The 20,116-nt window shown below is 38.1% G+C and overlaps 1 protein-coding gene across 1 annotated transcript in view; it reads left to right on the top strand.

Annotated features, from left to right (window-relative positions):
* Window positions 1-391: 391 nt before the first annotated feature.
* The window catches only part of LOC122057775 (transcription initiation factor IIA large subunit-like), a 37,566-nt gene continuing 17,841 nt past the window's right edge, over window positions 392-20,116 (top strand). Inside the window, exons 1-6 of the mRNA XM_042620031.1 lie at window positions 392-786; window positions 1,009-1,179; window positions 1,286-1,456; window positions 1,712-1,766; window positions 1,842-1,900; window positions 2,106-2,228. Of these exons, the coding sequence (XP_042475965.1) occupies window positions 667-786; window positions 1,009-1,179; window positions 1,286-1,456; window positions 1,712-1,766; window positions 1,842-1,900; window positions 2,106-2,228 (699 nt within the window). The 5' untranslated portion in view covers window positions 392-666. The remainder of the gene's footprint in view (window positions 787-1,008; window positions 1,180-1,285; window positions 1,457-1,711; window positions 1,767-1,841; window positions 1,901-2,105; window positions 2,229-20,116) is intronic.

Below are 20,116 nucleotides of genomic sequence, written 5' to 3'. Positions count from 1 at the left end.
ACGACTGAAATAGGAAACATAAAACTATAACAGCAAAAGAATAAATTAAAAACAAGAAGTCATCAAGACATCAACAATAAGCCGGCCCATGAGGCACTGAACGACCAGTTGAATCCGAAGCATGGGCTTCCACATTAGATGCTTAGCACTATAGCTGTCTACCAGTGGCCTACCTGGCTATGGGCCCATTAAAATCCATGAAAGGAACCTGGACTTCAGAAGCCTAATCATAAGGATTCCATGAATAAGTCCATTTAAGGCCCAGTAGCGTTGTGGACATTTCGCTATCCAAAAGCTCCACAGAGAGAGAGAGAGGGGCGAGCAGATTTCCACACGTGGCCCCAAGGCTTACAAACGGATGCAAACCTATTTATATTCCACTCTTTATTCTCGTTTTCTTGTCCGTGTCCGGTCGGCTCCCCTCGGCCTCGCCTCCTCTTACGAAATTTTCTTCTCTCTGTGTACGATAGCTGAGAAACCAAAAACCCTAGGCACCTTTTTTTTCTTTCTGCAAGTCCAATTCGATGCTTGTGTCCTCGAATCTCTTTGAATTTACATCGAGGACAGCTTTTCTCAGCTATCCCGATTTCAGCTGCTTCCCATCTACGCGGTCGGAAACCCTTCATTGGAGAGCTGAAAGCTTCTGATCTTTATTTTGCGGGGAGAATGGCTACGACAACAAGTTCCGTTTACATCCATGTCGTCGAAGACGTCATCGACAAGGTCAGGAATGATTTTATTGAGGGCAGCGGCCCCGGAGAGAGTGTTCTCAATGAGCTCCAAGCGGTATATTTATTTATTGACTTTTGATTGCTTTTTCTCCTCAAACTGTCTAGAATTTTCTCCTTTCTGGAGTGGTTAGTTTCGGTTCTAGTGACAGTTGAAGATATTGCATGAATTCGTTTTTGGTCTAGGATTTTATATCCTCCCATATCTGGGGTTTGAGTTCTGTTTCCCCATTTTTTTTTTCCTCCCTTTTAATTTTCTTGATTATTCGGGACTTTCCAGCTCTGGGAAATGAAAATGATGCAATGCGGTGCTATAATGGGTCCGATAGAGAGGTCCTCCGGACAAAAACCGGCCGCTGGTGGTCCAATCACACCTGTTCACGATCTTAATGTTCCTTACGAGGGTACGGAGGAGTACGAAACTCCTACAGCGGATATGCTCTTTCCACCTGTAACTTCTTTCTCTCAACTCTGTCGCCTGAGTTCATATGTTGATTTTTTTCATCGGTTAACCTTTCCAGGTTTTTTGACTCATCGAATGGTGTTTTACCCTGCAGACACCTCTACAGACTCTTACACCTCTACCCACCACTCCCATTCAGACTCCCCTGCCAGGAACGGTGGACAACTCGATGTATCAACTTACTCCCGGACCAAATGACTTTCCTAGTGTGCAGAACACTGGAGGCGGCACTGAGACCAAACCTGGAAGACCTAGTCCGTACATGGTAAGCCCACATTCATTCCTTTCTGGTTTTTCTGAATAGGTTGGTTTGCATGTGCTATTTGATCCGGATCTGCCCATTTTATTGAGAATTCTGAAGGCCTTCTTGTAAGATTTAAAAAAAAAAAAAAAATTTAATTTATTGAGTTGAAAAAACTGTCTATCCTATCTTTAGCGGGCAGCCTTGGTTTATGATCCCTGCCTTCGTAGCTCTTTTGACCATATATGAACTGCTGATCTTCTGCCCTTGTTGTCACAGCAACCACCGTCTCCTTGGATGAATCAAAGGCCTCTTGGTGTTGATGTTAATGTTGGTAGGTAAAATGGCTACTTTTCTGCTACTACTGCCTTCAATGATTTTCATAGTTGTATATGTATGTGAACTGCAGCTTATGTGGAAGGACGGGACGAATTGGACAGAGGAGCTTCTCATCAACCTGCAACACAGGTATCCTTTATCCTAGGAGAATGGTTAGGTTCGTGGTTTACTGGGGAGTTCATAATAAAGAGTTTTTTATGTGATTAAAAACTCTGGAATGAATAGATTCTTTGATTTTCTTCGGCCAACAAAAATCCTTCCTATATATCCTTGAATATGATTATGACATACTGTTGCTGAAATTTGTCACACCTTATGTTGGTGTGAAATCTAGGATTTTTTTGTCTCTTCTGGAAAGCGGAAAAGAGAGGATTTTGCACCACAATTCCAAACGAGTGGATTCATACCACAGCAAGATGGAGCTGGAGATGTGACACTCGGGTACTTTGAAGCAGAAGTGCGTCTTTCATCTCCTTCATTAATTTGATCCGTTGCCTTTGTTTTCTGTCATGAAGTTTTCATTTCTTGCCAGCTAATTTAATGGTTATAGTTTCTATTATCAGTCTAATACCCACAGGATACATTGATATTGTTTTTGAATATGCGAATTTGAAATGGCTGCGTGTAATAAATGGTTTGGAGAGGGCGGGGGTCAAGGCTGCATGGAATATGTGCACGGTCACCTCTGTCCATGTGAAACAGTTAGCAGCTTAAAAAGTAAAAAATCTTTTGCTGACTTGTGTTAGAATGGAAGCTTTTGGACCTATATTGTATTACTTTAAGATGGGATGCTCTTCAATTTTTAGAAGGATGATGTGTGATAGTTTTCTAAATTTAGATCCTTTTGACACTATGTTTCCCCATGTAAGCAATTGCATTTGACCATATCCCTCGCCCAAAATCATAGAACTAGTGGGTCAAACTTGTGGACCTTTGAATATATCATGGGAGGGTTGTGAGTGGTGATTAAGAAGTGAATCTACTAATATCTGATGGAATCAAGCTGAAAGAGAAATCCAATTTTTCTAAGAGTCAATGGCATAGGAAATACTTTAATGTCATGCATGAGAATCCTACATTGGTTCCTGCAATTAATGATGTTGATTCTTTAATTTTCAATGGATTTCACTTGGACAAACTTTTAGAGTTATTTACCAACACAAACTTCTTCAGTCCTTCCAGGTGAATTGTACTTCTTTTAGCAATTCACTTTATTTGGAGAAGAATTCATGCTTTGCTAGGTGTAGTTAAATGGATTATGCTTCTTTAATTCTAGCTTTTAAAAGAATTATCTTGTGACTTTTCTTTCCCTCTTCTTAATGTAAGTTTCAGTTTTGAGGGTGAAAAAGAAAAGCCCATAAGATTTTTTTGAGGAAAGCCAGAGAAAAAAAGAAAAGAAAAGAAAAACCCAGTATGTCTTTTTTTATTTGCATAATCGGAATCCAATAGCCATCTTCTTATAAATTAAAGTCATAGTGTGTCCCGTGGCTTTATTACTTTGGGACTTGCTGTTGTGGTCGTAGGTGGATGATGGAGATGTTACTTTTCTTGATTGATAACAAAAGATTTCTATTATGTTGTGTTTGGAAAACATCTTCGTTTGATATGGGGAAGATTGAGCCCTCCCAAAACACAAGAAAGTGCAATGGAAGTTATGGACCTCCACTGAAAATGATGAGCAATAGGTACAAATATAAATCCTAGAATTGGCTACAAGTCACAATACAAGTTTTCTACTTTTCAGTAGATCTTTGCTTTATCCTTTCGGTCTCGACTTGTGAACCTCACAAACTGTGTGTGGTTTTTGGAGTTTAGGCATCGTTTGGTTATTACGTGTTACAATAAAATTAAGTAGAGATTTTTATAGATAGTTGGAAACTCAAATTTTGGTGTTTATTGTTTTTAGACTATAGAGGTGATATCCAGGGTTGCAATAACTATTGAGGCATAAAGCTGATGAGTTATACTATGAAATTATGGGGGAAGGTTATTGAAACTCACCTAAGAAGAGAAATTATAATCTCAGAGAACCAATTTGGTTTTATGCCTAGTAGATCCACGACATAAGTTATGTATCTACTCAGGAGGCTCATGGAAAGATCTAAAGTCTATAAGAAGGATCTCCATATGGTCTTTATTGACCTAGAAAAAGCATGTAATAGAGTACCCAGAGAGTTTAATCTAGCATGTATTGAGAAGAGAAGGGTGTCGAGTGAATATGTAGATATAATTAAAGGCATGTATGAGGGCGTGGTGATTAGTGTGAGAACCGTAGGTGGTCAAGGTAGCGAATTCTTAGTTACAATTGGGTTGCATGAAGGATCAAAGCCTTTATTTGTTTGCGCTTATCATGGATGATTAAACCAGGAACATTCAAGATAAGATTCTTTGGTGTACGCTTTTTTCCAATGATATTGTTCTAGTGGATGAGATAGTAGCAAGGATTAACGATAAGTTGGAGTTATAGAGATCTACTTTGGAATCAAGAAGTTTTAAGATTAGTAGAATAAAGATGGAGTATATAGTGTATAACTTTAGCCGCAATGGGTGTTTTCTTGTACAAGAAATTTCAGGAAGAAAATACATGGGATAAGGTTTGTTATAGGGGTAAAAAGTAGAAAACAAATGGAGAAACTAAGAAAGGAAATACGCTGTTGATTGATGTAAATGAGAGAGAAAATAGGAATGACCAAGTGTTGCATGGGAGGATTAGATCTGAAAATTCAGATCTAAAGAAGAATCAATGTAATAGGAAAGAGAGAATTTGGGAGAGAAGATAGGAAGGAAGTAAGGGTAATTGGGAGGAAAGAGAGGGAATAATGTGAGAGGAGAAACTTACCGAGAGAAAGAAGACAACTTGCAAGGCAAGTGAGAGGAGGGAGAACGCCACAGAAGGAAAATTTTCAAACAAAACTAATTTGTTCCAATCGATATCTTGGAGGGGGTTGGTTGGTTATAAAAATAGAGATAAAATCTCCTTAATTGACTCCATTAATGACTCTTAAACTTTGTAAATTAACTTCAACGCTAAAATTTAAAAAATGATTCTTCTAGATTAAACTAATCTGGAGGAGGGGTGGGTTGGTTACTTGCTATTTATAAAAATAGAGATGAAATCTCCTAAATGGACTCCACTAATTACTTTAAACTTTCCTAAACTAACTCATACACTTAACAAGGACTTTTTTAGATTAAACTAACTTGGCTACTTAATAACACATGGGACCCACACAATCTTATCCATGTACTTAATCCTGTGTACCCCATAAATCCTAACTTTTGGGCTTATAGAAGAGGCCCATTACATAAACTAAACCCAAAATAAGCTGAAGGCCCATAGAACCCAACCATGGGCCAAAATAAAGTATTACAAGGTCTACTTGTCCCAATTGGACACCCTTAACTACACCAATTTCCCAAGTGTTAGAAAAAAAATTCGTCCTCAAGTTTTATAGTAGGGGAGGATCAATGCTGCTCGATCGCCATCCATAACCAGTTGCCTTGATTTGATGATTCTTTGGTTCTCACAAACAAATCAGTGACTCCGTTGAAGATTTGTTGCAGAAGAACTATTTCCACATGTTCAACTTCAAAAGAGTTGATCGTGATTTGTTCTTCTTTAACATAATCTTCCGTAGGAGGCTCTTGATCTTCAATCAGATCATCGATCCATTTATCTTCGATTCTGATCATGGACTACTCTTTAGTGTCTTCATCGTCAAAGGCTTCCTCAATCAACTTGCCCTCAACTTGTTGTTGCAAAACTTAAAGTATAACTCTAATTTTCTTATTGAACTCTTCAGAGGCTTGTATATGATATTCTCTTTGGATGCAGAAACTTTCTTGGAGTGTTTGTAATAGGTCATATATAAGGGTCAACTTCCATGCTGAAAATATTTTTCAGGTTCGGCTCTGATGCCAGTAAATGTAGATCGAATGATGGATCAACAAGTGATGGGCCCAATCAAGGATTGGTGTAAAGATTCTAATCTGATGGTTGATGTGGCCAGATCTGATTAGGTATGATAACGGAAACTAGTGAAGAAATTTCGGGGAGAAAATATATGTGGCAACTAACAAGGCTTACCGTAGGACTAGAAAGTAGAAAATAAGAAAGGAAATAGGTTGTCAGTAGGTGTAGATGAGAGAGAAAATAGGATTAATAAGGGAGGAAAAGTGTTGTCGTATGGTAGATCAGATCTATAGAAGACTCAATATAATAGGAAAGACAGAGAAAGTTTAGGAGAGGAGATAGGAAGGAAGGTGTAATTGGGAGGAAATTGAGGGAGTAATGTGAGACGAGGGATAACGTAAGGGAAGAAAGTTGTAGATATCAAGAGTTGATACTCAGACTGGTTGATGTAGATACAGTTGCACTTATCTGGTTGGACCAGCAGGACCGGCTATGGAAGCCAAGGACCAAGAAGAACCGGTCCGACCCAAATTTTTGGTCCAACAAGGGCTGGTAGTAGTTAGTTTTACATTATGTCTTTTATTTGTCTTTGAGTAGGATACGTAGGAGGTAGAGAAATAAGTTTCTGTTTGGAGTCTAAGTAGGAGTTTATTTCGGTATTAGAGTCTAAGTAGGAGTAGTCTTTTATTTTCCCTTTATATACTTGCATAACTCAATGTTTGATTTTTAGAGTGAATTTAATTTTTAGATTAGTGAATTTGTGTGTTGCTGTGATCCCTTACCCCTCTTTATGTGATTTTCCCTCTCTTCCCTAAGGCTACCCCATCACTGGCTGGCTGCATTTGATTCTTCAATACTTGATACTCAGAGCGCGAAGAAATAAAGACCTGTTAGATATCAAGAGTTATAGAGATTGAAACCTTAAGGAAAACACTGATCTCGGGACTTAAATGCTGGAATATGAAACTAACCTAGCCCTATGAGTGCAACCTTGAATATCTAAACTGGAAAGAGGTATGAGAAGGGGGGAAAAACAATAAAGAAGAAAATTTTTGGAGAAGGAGAAGTAAAAAGGGGAAAAAAAGAAGATATCTGTATATATTCCTAGACAGGGTAAAAGCCAAAAACCTCCTTGTTAGAAGCCACTAGGGCCCATTCATTGATGTCACTGATGATAGTTGGTTTCATGAGCTACCACTGCTGGTGGATGAAGCTCTTTGCTTACCTCTCTCTTCCAACCACAGTGATTAGGGTGGGCTGCACTGTGGATTGTATAAGTATAATAAGTGGAACTTTGAGTTGGGCCGGTTGGGTGGTTTGGGCTGGTCTATAGTTCAAGGAGTATCTAGATCTCACGCCTAGGAGCAGCCTGTTTATTATTTGGGCTTATGGGCTACAGGGCTAGACCCAACTGTTGGGAGAATAGTGTCCCACATTGGTTACCCTTAAAGAGTTCTGTTGCCTCATATACCTGTGAGTCCCTCTTCCTAATTTTGTTCAAACTTTTGGGTTGGATATTTAAATGGTATTAGAGCAGATCCTGAACTTGTTTCCTTTTTCTTTATTTTCCTTTAAGTTTGATTCTTCTTGTACAAGGACAGGGACTTTCTAAATTCTTATGTTACCTTTTCCTTCTAAGTTTCTATTTTGTTTTTCTTTCCTTTTTGAAGGCTAGCCTATATGATGTATCGATCCTTGTGAGATCACCCAAGATTTGAAGTAATGAAAAGATTTGTATACAAAATGATTGGCTATGAGATACAGTTGGGTGAGAGGCCTTTGAGTGGGTGAGTTGCCTAGGGATGAGTGAGACACAACCCAATTATCCCTCTATTCTTCCCCCTTCTTCCCCTCCATCAATTTCTCATTTCTTTTCTTATTCTTCTGTTTTATTGAGTGTTGTGTGGACTATCTAAGATCTGTTTGAAGATTATTTTCAAGGTTACATCATATTTTATTGCTGCTGTGATCTGGGTTTCTTTGAAGACATGCAGCTCCTGTTTGAAGTTTTTTTTGGGCTGCAACTTCAACCCCAGATCTTCCTACCTGCTGGGCCATGAAAGCCCATCTTTTGGGGATCTAATAGGCTTCCCCCAGGTTACCTTCAACCAGCAATTCAGGGTCAGCAGAAGCTTGCAGCAGAACTTCTTGAAAGTTTCCTAGTATGTGACCTAGTTCAAGAACCTGCGGAACACTGCAACCAGCCATTAATTCAGGCCAGGATTTTTAGGATTTATTAAGCTCCTTATAAACTACCTTCGACCTAATTTCAGCCCCTCCTGGGCTTTGGTTAGTGAGTTAAAAATTTTCTCTGTTCTGCTCTATTTTTCTCAGATTTCAGGTATCTGTATTCTGCCCAGATTTGTTGATCTATTCTCTGGAGTTTAATTACCTGTTGTTAAGGGCTACTACTTGCGTTGGGGGGGGTTGGGTCTAGTTAAGTCTTAATATCACCCGAGTTAGGTGATCTGTTTATATCACTGTTGTTGGGTTTTAGTGGTGTTTTCTGTCCTAGCCAATAGGCTCTCTTTGTGAGGTTTCTGTTATTGGTTTGGGTGGACTGTTGAATACTAAAAGTGGTACTGTGTTGGAGATTTTTATTTGGGGTTGGGTCTAGTTAAGTCTTAATATCACCCGAGTTAGGTGATCTGTTTATATCACTGTTGCTGGGTTTTAGTGGTGTTTTCTGTCCTAGCCAATAGTTCTTTGTGAGGTTTCTGTTATTGGTTTGGGTGGACTGTTGAATACTAACAGTGGTACTGTGTTGGAGATTTGTATTTGGGGTTGGGTGTCCTATTCAACCTTACACTAATATACCTAAAATAATTACTTTGCAGAATCTCCTTCTCATCAATTTTCATCACCACATTATCTGTCGTAGCGTAACTAAAGTCACACATCATATACTCCGTTTTTGTTTTACTTTTCTTTAAACCTTTTGATTCTAAGGTCGATCTCCATAAGTCCAACTTGGTGTTAATCCCACTTTTGTCTCATCCACCAAAACAGTATCATTAGCAAAAATTCTACACCAAGGAACCTCGTCTTGAATGTGTCTGGTTAAATCAACCATGATAAGTGCAAAAAAATAAGGGCTTAAAGCTAATCCTTGATGTAACCCAATTCTAATTGAGAATTCACTACCTTGATCCCCCCATAGTTCTTACACTAGTCACTGTAGTACCATACCATCATACGTATCTTATATCCACATATTTACTTGAGATATAATTGTTGAAAAATAAAGAACGAACTAGAAAAATCTAATTAGCAACATCAACCAGGCTGCTACCCCGGGAGATAAACGGCAGTAAAGGAGGAGAAATCACTGACAGTTCTTACTCCAAACCACTACCAATGCCTTAAGGCTCAATTTCATTAAAATCAGCACCACAAACAAACTTATTTACCACCCTATATACTACCCATCCCTGTAACGATATTAGACTGGCTCTGACAAAATCATAAAACAACTAGGAAATTGACCCTCTATAATAAATAAAACTCGTTATAGGCATCTAAGTACAATTTAGCAGTACATGTAAGTGCTCAACGCTTCAACCCCTTTTCCTTATCAAATAAAATTACTAATAAAAGAAATAGACTTCAAATAAAACTCCTTATATAATTAAACTTCCTAAGAAAGAAATCCCATCACATATCAACACAGCATCAGTAAACTGCTGATAACTCTATTGATACGAATTGGAACAGCAAGTTCTGGTCTTGTTAGGTAGGTAAGTCAATAATCTATCAAGCAACACCGATGTAACGCAAAATAGAGGTGTTTTGACCATCTAGGGGTACCTTTGAAGAACAGTGACGGTAATAATCCAATCTCCTGTAAGGCGATGCTTGAAATCACAACCAACCAATCCAATACCCTGTGAAGCAAATCTAAACCACTCATTGGATTTTCCTGCATTAGATGAGCTTATTGATCTCAATAAGCCCTCCCAAGTCAAGCATTAGTAGACCATTAGAGGCACTGCCAAACCTCCAAAATATATGGCAGGCCAAGAAGAGATGGTGCGTTGAGCCTGCATGTCCAATGCACAGCAAGAAGCATTTGGCATTGGCATTTGCATACCTGTTGAAAAATGATTTGTCAGTGGTAGAATATTGTCTAGGAATGCTCTTGATATGAATACTGGCGTTTAGATGGAACCTGGTGCAGGACAGGTTTGGGAAATCTAATACAAGTCTTACGGATAAAGTGAATTTGGGTTTGGAAGGTCTACTAACATAAAACTCATAACATGCAACAGCAGACATAAATGATGAAATTTCCAAAATATAAGTGCAAAAAAATTTCATTCTAGGTTTTTATGGAAATTTAATACTTGATAGTCAGTGCCTTCCTTTGCTTCCCTGCGAGTTGGAGTGCTTTGATCAACTACTAAGTCACTACAAACGCCAAAGAATATGTCCTTAATGCCTCCTTGATGTTAATTGATGAATCTCCATTATGTTTGAGGCTATAATTTAAGTCAAAACTGGGAAAATTGAGATTGGTAGAAAAGTAATTAGGGAGGGGGAGAGGGTGGTAGCCTAAGAGAGAAGAATTAGGCAAGAAAAAGGGGGCTTGGCTTCACAGTTCACACCAACTTGAATTCAGTCCAAGGTTTGCGGACTCATGCTGCAAAGTATAGTCCTGAAGGCATAACACCAATGCTTTGGTCATTTGCTTCTTGATTTGTTGTAAAGCTTTGGCAGCAGCATTTGGTCCGACCGAACTCTCCTTTTCGAATGCAATCAGTGATAAGAGTCATAATCGAACTAAAGCCTTGTATGAACCTCCTATAAATTGTGGCTTAACTGTGTAAACTATGCACTTTGTGAACACTCGTTGGTTCAGGCCTCTCACAAACCTAAGGAAGACCACTTTGGGACTCAGAAAGGTGGACTTTTTCAAATTCACAATCAATTTCTCTTGCTGGAGAACGTAACCTGCCTCAAATGAGAGAGATGATCATTCATGGTTCTCGACGAAATAGATGACCTAAAACCTCCCTATGAAAGGCCTTAGCACCTGTCATCAGTCTCATGAATGTACTGGGTGCATTTGTAAGGCCAAATGGCATGACTAGCCACTCATACAAACCATCCTTTTAAGGTGGTTTCCACCCATGCCTAGGCTGGATGCGGGTTTGGTGATATCTACTTAGATCTATTTTGGTAAATATCTCCAAACCAACCATCATAACAAGTATATCGTTCAATTTGGGAATCAGGAAATGATGCCTTATGATATTCTTTTGATTGCTTGACTGTTTGCACACATACGCCAATTGCCATCTTTCTTTGAAATTAATAAAATAAGCACTACGCTTGGGCTTAGAGTCAAAATTTCCTTGATGAGTTCTTTACATTGAATGTTATGGAGGATTCATTCAGTAATGGGGAAGATTGGGAAGTGATGATCCCGGAATAAGATTAGTTGCATTTTGAATATCCCTCATGGGAGGAAGTTCATCTGGAAACTCCTCAGGGACAATGTCACTAAACACAGAGGATATAGGAGCAACCTCTCTCGGGATCTCTAATGGAACATCTAGGGAATATTCTCTCTTCTTTTGAAACCATGACATAAACCACTTCAAATGCTTTGCATTCTCTCTTAAACTATTGTCTATGAAGGTTGTGCAGCCAGTTCTGTTGATTAATTTTAAAAGAATTCACCCGTCTCACCCAAGGATTAAAGTATTGGTATCGGTCGCTGTATCGGTCGGTCAAAATTAAGATACGTATCGGAGGGTATCGTATCGTATCGGAGATACGCTAAAGATACACACATAAATGGATAGGGAACACATTTTTATACACTTTTGCATAAAAAAAAGTTAAAAAAAGCTATATATAACATGTAGAATGCATAAATACTTAAGTAGAGGGTATCGTATTGATAGACAAATATATTGAGTTGAAAATGTTCAAAATGATGATGTTTGAGTTTCTTACAGTTTTTTCTTTCCTCATTGCCATTGCCACTGTGATGAGTGCCGTGAAGAGTGTCGTGGTGGTTCAAATCCTTGGCTAGGACCTTCTTCTTCAATAGGAGCAACTACGATGATATTGTCGAATATAGGCACAATATTTACCCCAGTCGAAATATTTATGGTAGTGGGTCTCCCATTCATTGTAGAAAAATTAAATTTTTTTATAGAAGTTGTAGATTAAATGTTTTTAAAGAACATATAAAAAATCAACAAAGTGTGGACCAATATATTTGAGTAGATCTAAGAAATAAAAAAAAAATTGAAACCCTCACTTTTTTGGGGAAAAAATGTGGGTTTCATTTGAAATAATGTATTTAGTAATTATAAGTTATGACATTATTTTAAGAGTCAAATGAACTAAATTTTCTAAAAAAAATAAAAAATTTGGGGATTTTTTAAAAAAATTAATTTCGGAATAAAAAAATTAAAAAAATATATTTTTTTGAGAAAAATAAAAAATTTCCATGGAAGTTGTAGAACACTTGTTTTTACATAACATATAAAAAATCTAAACATTTTTAACCATTGAGCATGAGTAGATCTAAGAAATTTGAAAAAAATTGAAACCCTCATTTTCTCTTGAAAAAAGTTTGTAAATCCTTATAAATCCAATGATTTCATGTAATAATGATGCGCAAAATGTGATTCTAAGTATGATGAACCTTAGATTTATAAAAAAACTTGAAAATCTAAGGTTAAAATTGAAAAAAGTGAGTAAAGATTCAAGAACTTACTATTCAAATGTTTTAACTTTCAAGTTCAAGCCTTCAAGGTTCTTCTTGGACTATGTTTCTCTCCTTCTTTGAACCATTCACTTCCACAATGTTTCTTTCAATCTACCATTTGAGTCTCAAAAAATGTGTGTGAATCAAAGGGGAAGAAATAAGCAAAAGATAGAAAATTGTTGGTGAGAGTGTGAAGTGTTTGTTTCAAACAACAAAAAATTCACACTTAAGTAGCCGTATAGTACCGATACGGTACGATAAGACACGATACCTTCGATACGTACCGACACGTACCGATACTCTCGGGAATTTTCAGATTTTCAAAAGTTTGTATCGTAGAGTATCGTACTTATCGGTACCGATACGGTACGACATGATACGATACGTACAATACGCCGATACACAAAAAGAGGCCCAAAATTCCCCGTAGCGTATTGGTATGTATCGTGCCGATGCCTACCGATACGGCACGATACGCACCGATACTTAAAACCATTGTCTCACCACTCACTTTCGACACTCGAGATTGGGAAGGATTAAGTTTGAGATTCTTCCGTTTGTTGACAAACATATAAGTGTTCGATCTACCAAATGTTTCACATAAAGGTCAAATAACCAAGGGCTTCCCAATAAGACGTGTGCCACATCCATGGGTAGTACGTCACACCGAACAATGTCCCTATGCTTGGAAAATAGTATTGGAACTAAACAATGATGACTAACTGGAGTGGTGGTGTAGCAAGCTGAAAAGCTACAGCGCGCGTGTTAGCGCAATGGTGCCCGTAGATCAGCTTTTCTCCGCCCAAGTGCTTGCCCCTAAGCCGAGTAGTTGTAAACAAGCAACTTAAATAAATGGAAAGTCCGCTTTGAAATCGTTTGCCTTGCACCCACCCCCGGAGTATATGCTTCAATAGGAATCAAACAAGGGTAGATTGATACATAAACCTATGGTAAAATGCTTGCACTTAACCCAACAGATAAAGTACATTACATAGTCCGTTTTATTCATAGGGTCTTTTTGTCCAGGTGCTGGTAGTCCGCATCTTCACAGATATGTCTATTTCACCGAAGTTCTCTTCGAGACAGTGCCCAGATCCGTATGCCTTTCGTGGGGGTTGGAACTTACTAGACGAGGAATTTCACTATCTTAGGACCGTTATAGTTACGGCCTCCATATACCCAAGCAACTTTGTATGGATATTTGGCTTAAGGCCAATCATGAATGGTGGCTTGAGAAACCGCATTCATATAACTGCCACTGTTTATGGTGACCTTACAAGTCTTGATGCAGTTGGGTGATGGGTCTAGGGAAAGTTTACCTTTGATTTGATTTCCTTTTGATTTTAGAAACAATTTCTTTTGGTATTATTTAGCTTCTAATTTTAGATTAGTTTCCATTTTAAATTAGTTACCATTTTGATGTTTGAGTTTTCTTTTATAAGCCATGTAATACTCTAGTAACAAACAGTTTTTGAATTGAATGAACTGATTAAGGTATTTTTGGTTTTGAAACCATGGCTGTCGATTCCCACTTCTTCTTTCTCTGAAACTTTCTAATCTCTCCCTTCATGATCTCCTTCTCTTCTTTTTTATCTCATCTTTTTTTTTTTTTTTTTTTTTTTTCTTTTCCTCTGTTTCCTTATCCTTCTGTTATTCACTTCAGCCCCCTGTTTCTGGGCAACGTTAGCAGCACCACAAGTGTAGGTCGATCTCTCTCTTGTGAGAGTTGGAGGTGCTCTCTGTTGGAAGTTTCACACTGAAACTGAAACCTGCCTTCCTGTCTTCCGCCAGGTACAATCTGACCAGATTAAACCTTTGTGCTTATCTATAATATTGGAGGTTCTTCGGTTGCATTCAAGAAGGCCTTGAGTTGAGATTTAAGCTCTAAAATCTGAACCTAATTTGGGTTTAGATGAAGGACTTCTGCCCATCGTACTAGAAACTGGTTTCCGCCTTTGGTTAGTATTGTGAGAAGGAAGAAGGAGATTTCTTCTTTTTTTATTCTCAAGTGACTTAATTTTCTCTATTTACAGTTAACCCCCTCTTTTTCCTAACTTGTGTTCTATTAATTCCTCCTTTAGTAATTACAGATTACCCCTCCTCTTCTTATTTTCTATTTCAGTTTGGCCCTATTATTTATCTTTCCTCTCTTTTAAGTGCTGAGCTATTTGAATTTACAAGAATGCCCCTACTTCTTTGAAAACTGTTCTAGTTGTTAATTGTGGGCCCCCAAGCGATCCGATTCTGAGTTTTGGAACCCGGATCCGCATCAAGTCTTATCTCCAAACTTATGCGTAAGGTATTGGTTCTTCGCTAGTATCCTCAAACTTCAGGTTTGTGAACATACACCTCGCAATATTCAGTTGGGATGTCACTTCTCCAGGTTCTTGGGCTTCGTCATCACTGGTACCTTTTTCAGGCTCGTGTGTACTGATGTAGTTGCACACCCATGGACCGATCCAAACCCAAATGAACCAGATCCATATTCTTTTTGGGTCTAGTAGGATTTTAGAAATTTACTTTATTTAAGAAGATTGTCTTTGATTATATTTTATTCACTTTATTTTAGCAAAGTTAGATTCACATAGGATTTAGAGAATCGGTATGCAATTTGTTTCTTTGTTTAGGTAGTTTCTTATTTCAGTTGAGTTTCAATTTTATGTCTTTTATTTTTCCTTTAAATTGGTTGTAACCAATAGACAAGTCAGATTGAAGAAAAGATGAATTGAGTTGAGTGTTTGTGAAGATTGGGGGCATGTGTGCGATTCTCCTTCCCCCTCCCTCTCCCCTACAACTCTGAGACCCATCTCTGAGAGTTCTTCCCTACCCCTACCGGCCCCCCATCTTACACTTATCCTCAACATGTTTGGACTCTTCCTCACTTTCCTTGGCTTTGGTGTAAAGGTTATGGGTTAGGCATTGATAGGCATGATGCCTAGTTTCATTGCAACAATGGCACATAACTTTGTTGCTCTTATGATATGAGAAGAATTGTTTCCTCAGTACCAATGGCACTGCACTAAAAAATAAAGTACAAACAATAAACGGAAAAGAAGAATTAAGATAGACTGTGCCAGTGCCATTGACCTTTACAACTGAACCATTAGCCAACGTGACATTAGCAAAAGATTCCTTAAAGGAAGAAAACATTCCTGAAATACCGAACATGTGATACGATGCACCTGAATCTATCCAGGGATGAGACGAAGAAGAGAGACATGTAATGGCATTACTTGTCTGGATAAAAGTAGTAGTGGAAGGCTGAGGAGCCTGGGTTTGAAGCTGATTGTACCGGGCAAATTCTTCATCGGTCATCTTGACCATCTTACTCTCAGATTGTCATGGCTGAGAAGGCTCAACAACCGTGGCTGAATTAGCAAACTGCTTATGAGAAGGATTGCCATGAAGTTTACAACAGAGACATTGGATGTGTCTTGGTTTGCCACAATGGTGGTATGTTCGTACTGCCCTTGAACTATTTGAAGAATTACCAATAGGTTACCCTTTGCTACTACCATTGCCAGTACCACATGGACCTTCGCAATTATTATTATGTGCGACAAGAGCGGAGCTGTTCGTTAGTGTAGGATCATGAGAATTCTCTCGAGATATCCGTAAGACTCAGGAAAAGGTATCTACAAGAGATACCAATTTGTCATCTCCAAGAATCTGTGAATGAACATAGTCATACTCTGCTCCATGACCTCCCAAAAAGTAACTGCACAATTTTTTTCCATTGTTGAAAATTGGTAGCTCTTGCAAGCTTCTTCTCAGTGATCCTATGAGAGGAGGATGAGGATGAGATCACCTTAATAACAACACCCTTTGCCATAGTTGTCACGGTGTCAAATCGATCCAAGGCGGTGGAGGGTTGGCTAATCGATTTGGCGATGAATCGCCCGTTTTGGCGTTGCCATGGCGGTCAGATCGCCCGTGTGTCATTTTTTATTTTTTCTATTTTCAAAAATTATTTAATATGTTACTTTTTTATTTTCCTTATTTTTTAAAGTTTTTATAGCATGCTATAAGCCTAGAATATATACCCTATAACATATAAAACAAACATTAAGTAACATCAAATCATAAAAAAATCAACATAGCCATATCATGTCATCAAAAATCAACATAAATTATTGACTTATACAGTTATACATCAATTCATCACTCATCAAGTCATAAGAAATCAACATGTACATCACACAAAAGTATAAAGTAAAAGGCTAACCTGTGACTGAAGCTTGAAAGCAATGATTGGAAGTGAGTGAGCAACCTGAACAAAGTAAAAGGTATATATGTCAATATATCATATATGAATCAGAGATATATATTTGGAAACCTAAGAATAGATCAAATGATAGGATAAGTGGCTACTCTGTTAAGCTACTAACCTGTTAAGCTATTAATGACTTACTGACGCCATGAAGCTTGATAGCAAGTGAACTCAACATAAAATAAAAAAAGAAAACTTAACTAATCATCCAAGTTCGAAGTTCAAGTTTAAAGTTTAAAGGCAATACATAAAATCCAAACACTCAAACAGTCAAACACAAATAACTTAATCATCATAATCATCCAACAAATCAGCAGATGGCAGATTCCTTTGTTGTCCACTAGAAGCATTTGCATTTTCACCAAAGTTATCTATGACATCCAAGTCATCATTCACATCATCTCTTCTTTTAAATCTTCTTCCCCATCTGGTTCTGATGACTCCCCAACAACCCTCCCTCTACCACGGTGTGTGTAGCACAAATTTCCTCTAGAGGTTGATGATTGAGCTCTCCTGGGTCGATTGGGCCCCTCCATTGTTGCCCTCATTGCTCTACCAGCAACGTCCCATGTGAGATCAGCATCGGGATGGACTACATCATCCACTTGCTCGTCAATCATCCACTCACTACTCAAATCCAGTTCGTCAACCATAAGTGGATCATAATTTCTGTTATCAAGATGCCTTTGTTGAAACCTTTCTTCTAGGCGGCGATTGTATTGAACATAGACTAGATCATTCAAACGTTGATGTTCCAGCCTATTCCTCTTCTTGGTATGAATCTGAATTCATAAACAATAGAGAACAACAAAAATAGTTATTGTTCAAAAAATAAAAACTCTAAAATATGAAATAGATGTAATACCCAGCTACTTACAAACTCAAATGTGCTCCAGTTGCGCTCGCAACCAGAAGAGGAGCAACAAAGCCCTAGAATACGTCTTGCAATCTTTGAAAGCTCAAAAGCATGACCTCCAAATGAACCCCACCAAGTAACTATAAAAAATAAATATATATAAAACTAGCTAGATTAATATTTAATATATCACACAAATAAAACAACTAAACAATGTACTCTACTTACTAGGACTCATGGTTGCCCGTGATCTAATCGCCATATCCGAGGCAAAACCACCTCGAGAATATCTATGCAAAGTGGCTTGAGTATTTATCTTGTCTTGTAAAGCTGGTTCATGTATCATTCTTTCAATGACTTCATTAAATGCAAGCTGTAGAGAAGATATAATTTGGTAGCCACCATCATCACCTTCCTTATAAGAAAAAAATTTGCCAGGATTAAGAAATAGTGTTGCTCCATACAAAGGACGCCCCATCTGAATCTCCCAACACCGGTTAACAATATCCAACACTTTCTTGTATTGCCTTTCTCTATCCCCAAAATTTTCTTTTATTTTCTTTTTTGCCTCATCCATGGCAAATTGAACCTCAGGCATAGAAGGCCTCTCATCACCATCCACAATCCTCAAGACAGTAAGAAGTGGCTTTGAAGCTCTAAGACAATTTTCCACACCATTCCAAAATGCTACAGCAAACACCGTCTCAACCACTTTCTTCCCAGCCTCGGTCTTTGCCAAATTAGAACTAGTCCATTCTTCAGAAATAAACAAATGTCTTAAGTCATCGTTATGTTTTAACAAGCTTTGAAGTGTGAGAAATGCAGTTGCAAATCTAGTAGCTACTGTCCTCACCAGATCCCTCCCATTTGTTCTAGCCCTCATTGCATCAAGAATGTGTGGGTTCCTGTAGATGAAGTTGGTTACTTATTTTGCCTTACTTATCACATTCCTATTAAATTTCAAGAATCCTATTTCCTCCAACATCAGGTCAATGTACTGCGTTGCACAGGGAGTCCGATATAGCTTTGTCCTCTTCTGCATCAGCATTGTACCAGCTAATTTATAAGCCGATGCATTATCTGACACAACTTGCACAACATAGTCCTCACCAATTTCTTGAACTTTGTTGTCAATCAATTCAAACAACTTCTCTGCAGTTTGAGATATACTAGATGCATCAATAGATTCCATAAAATAAGTCCCCTCTGGACAGTTAACGAGAAAATTAATTAAATGCCTTCCTCTTTTATCCATCCACCCATCAGTCATTCGAGTGCACCTATACTGCTTCCAATACTCTTCATATTTATTCTTCATCTCTGCAGTTCTATCCTTTGCTGCCTTTAACAATGGCACTCTCACTTCATGATAACTTGGGGGCTTATATCCTGACCCGTACTGTGCAATAGATTCCACCATCACCTCAAACCTCCTTGACTTAAGAGCATTGAATGGAATACCACACTGATAAACCCAGTCAACAATGTGATTATCAACTCTCTTTTTTTCTTCCGCTTATCTAAACCGGTTCTCTGTAGTAGTCTGAGTACTACCTTTAAGATGCCTCTCAACAACCACTTGCTCAGGAGTCCGTCTAACATGAGCATCCATGGGGCCCTTTACTTGTGGCTGAATGACTACTGTCTTTTTCTTAGCAGCTGTCCCAGAGCTAGGAATAAGTCTAGAGGTTGTAGAAGAAGAAGTCCTACCAGACTGTCTTTGACCTTCAACTTCTATATCAACATCCACATCAGCACCAGCACCAGCACCAGCACCAGCACCAGCATCAACATCAACATCAACATCAACATCATCATCATCCAAAATGTCTTGCATCCTTTTCTTCTTATTGCGCATAAGAGCTGCATTCATCTCTGTAGCAATCGCTACAGTTGTCTTGGTACACTTAGCAACATCTCCATATCCACCCACCAAATGTTGCTTTAACATTTTAATTCCACATTGGAGGTTTTTTCCACAAAGAGTGCATTTAACAAGGTTCTTGTCTGAAGGGTTAGGCCTATACCCATACTTCCACCCAGGGTCATTTGATTTGGCCTTTCTGGTTGAGTCTTTGGATGGATCATATGCAGCAGCCGTGCTTATATTATCACCCCCACTACTACCACCAACAGTACCATCCATTATGAACTCCTATAGTCCTATTATCCTACAAGTTACAAAACAGAGTAACAAAGTATGTTAAGTGTTAACCAATAACATTAACATGATAACATAAAAAAAAAAAAACAATCAAACACTTACAAATCCAACTTAATCATTTCACTAAACACAACCAAGACCATTGTCAAGTTCTTATATATTTTTTTTCCAGCAATCTAAAATATATGATTTCCCACCTTCAGATCAAGCTCTAGATAGTAGATAACTAGATATACAACTAAAGAGGAAAACATATTATAAACATCGAAAAGGATAAAACAACAAAGAACAGAAAAAGGACATGAATCCATCTAAACCCATATGATAATTCCTACATTTCTTTCAACCCATCAAAAAACAAATAATAGAAGGTACTGAAACTGAAAAAATCAAAGAGAAACTCAAAGAACCAGAGGGA

Source organism: Macadamia integrifolia, chromosome 12, assembly GCF_013358625.1.
Source record: "Macadamia integrifolia cultivar HAES 741 chromosome 12, SCU_Mint_v3, whole genome shotgun sequence".
Classification (NCBI taxonomy): Eukaryota; Viridiplantae; Streptophyta; class Magnoliopsida; order Proteales; family Proteaceae; genus Macadamia; species Macadamia integrifolia.
Note: the sequence above shows the minus strand (reverse complement) of the source record. Positions and strands in the feature narration are given on the sequence as shown.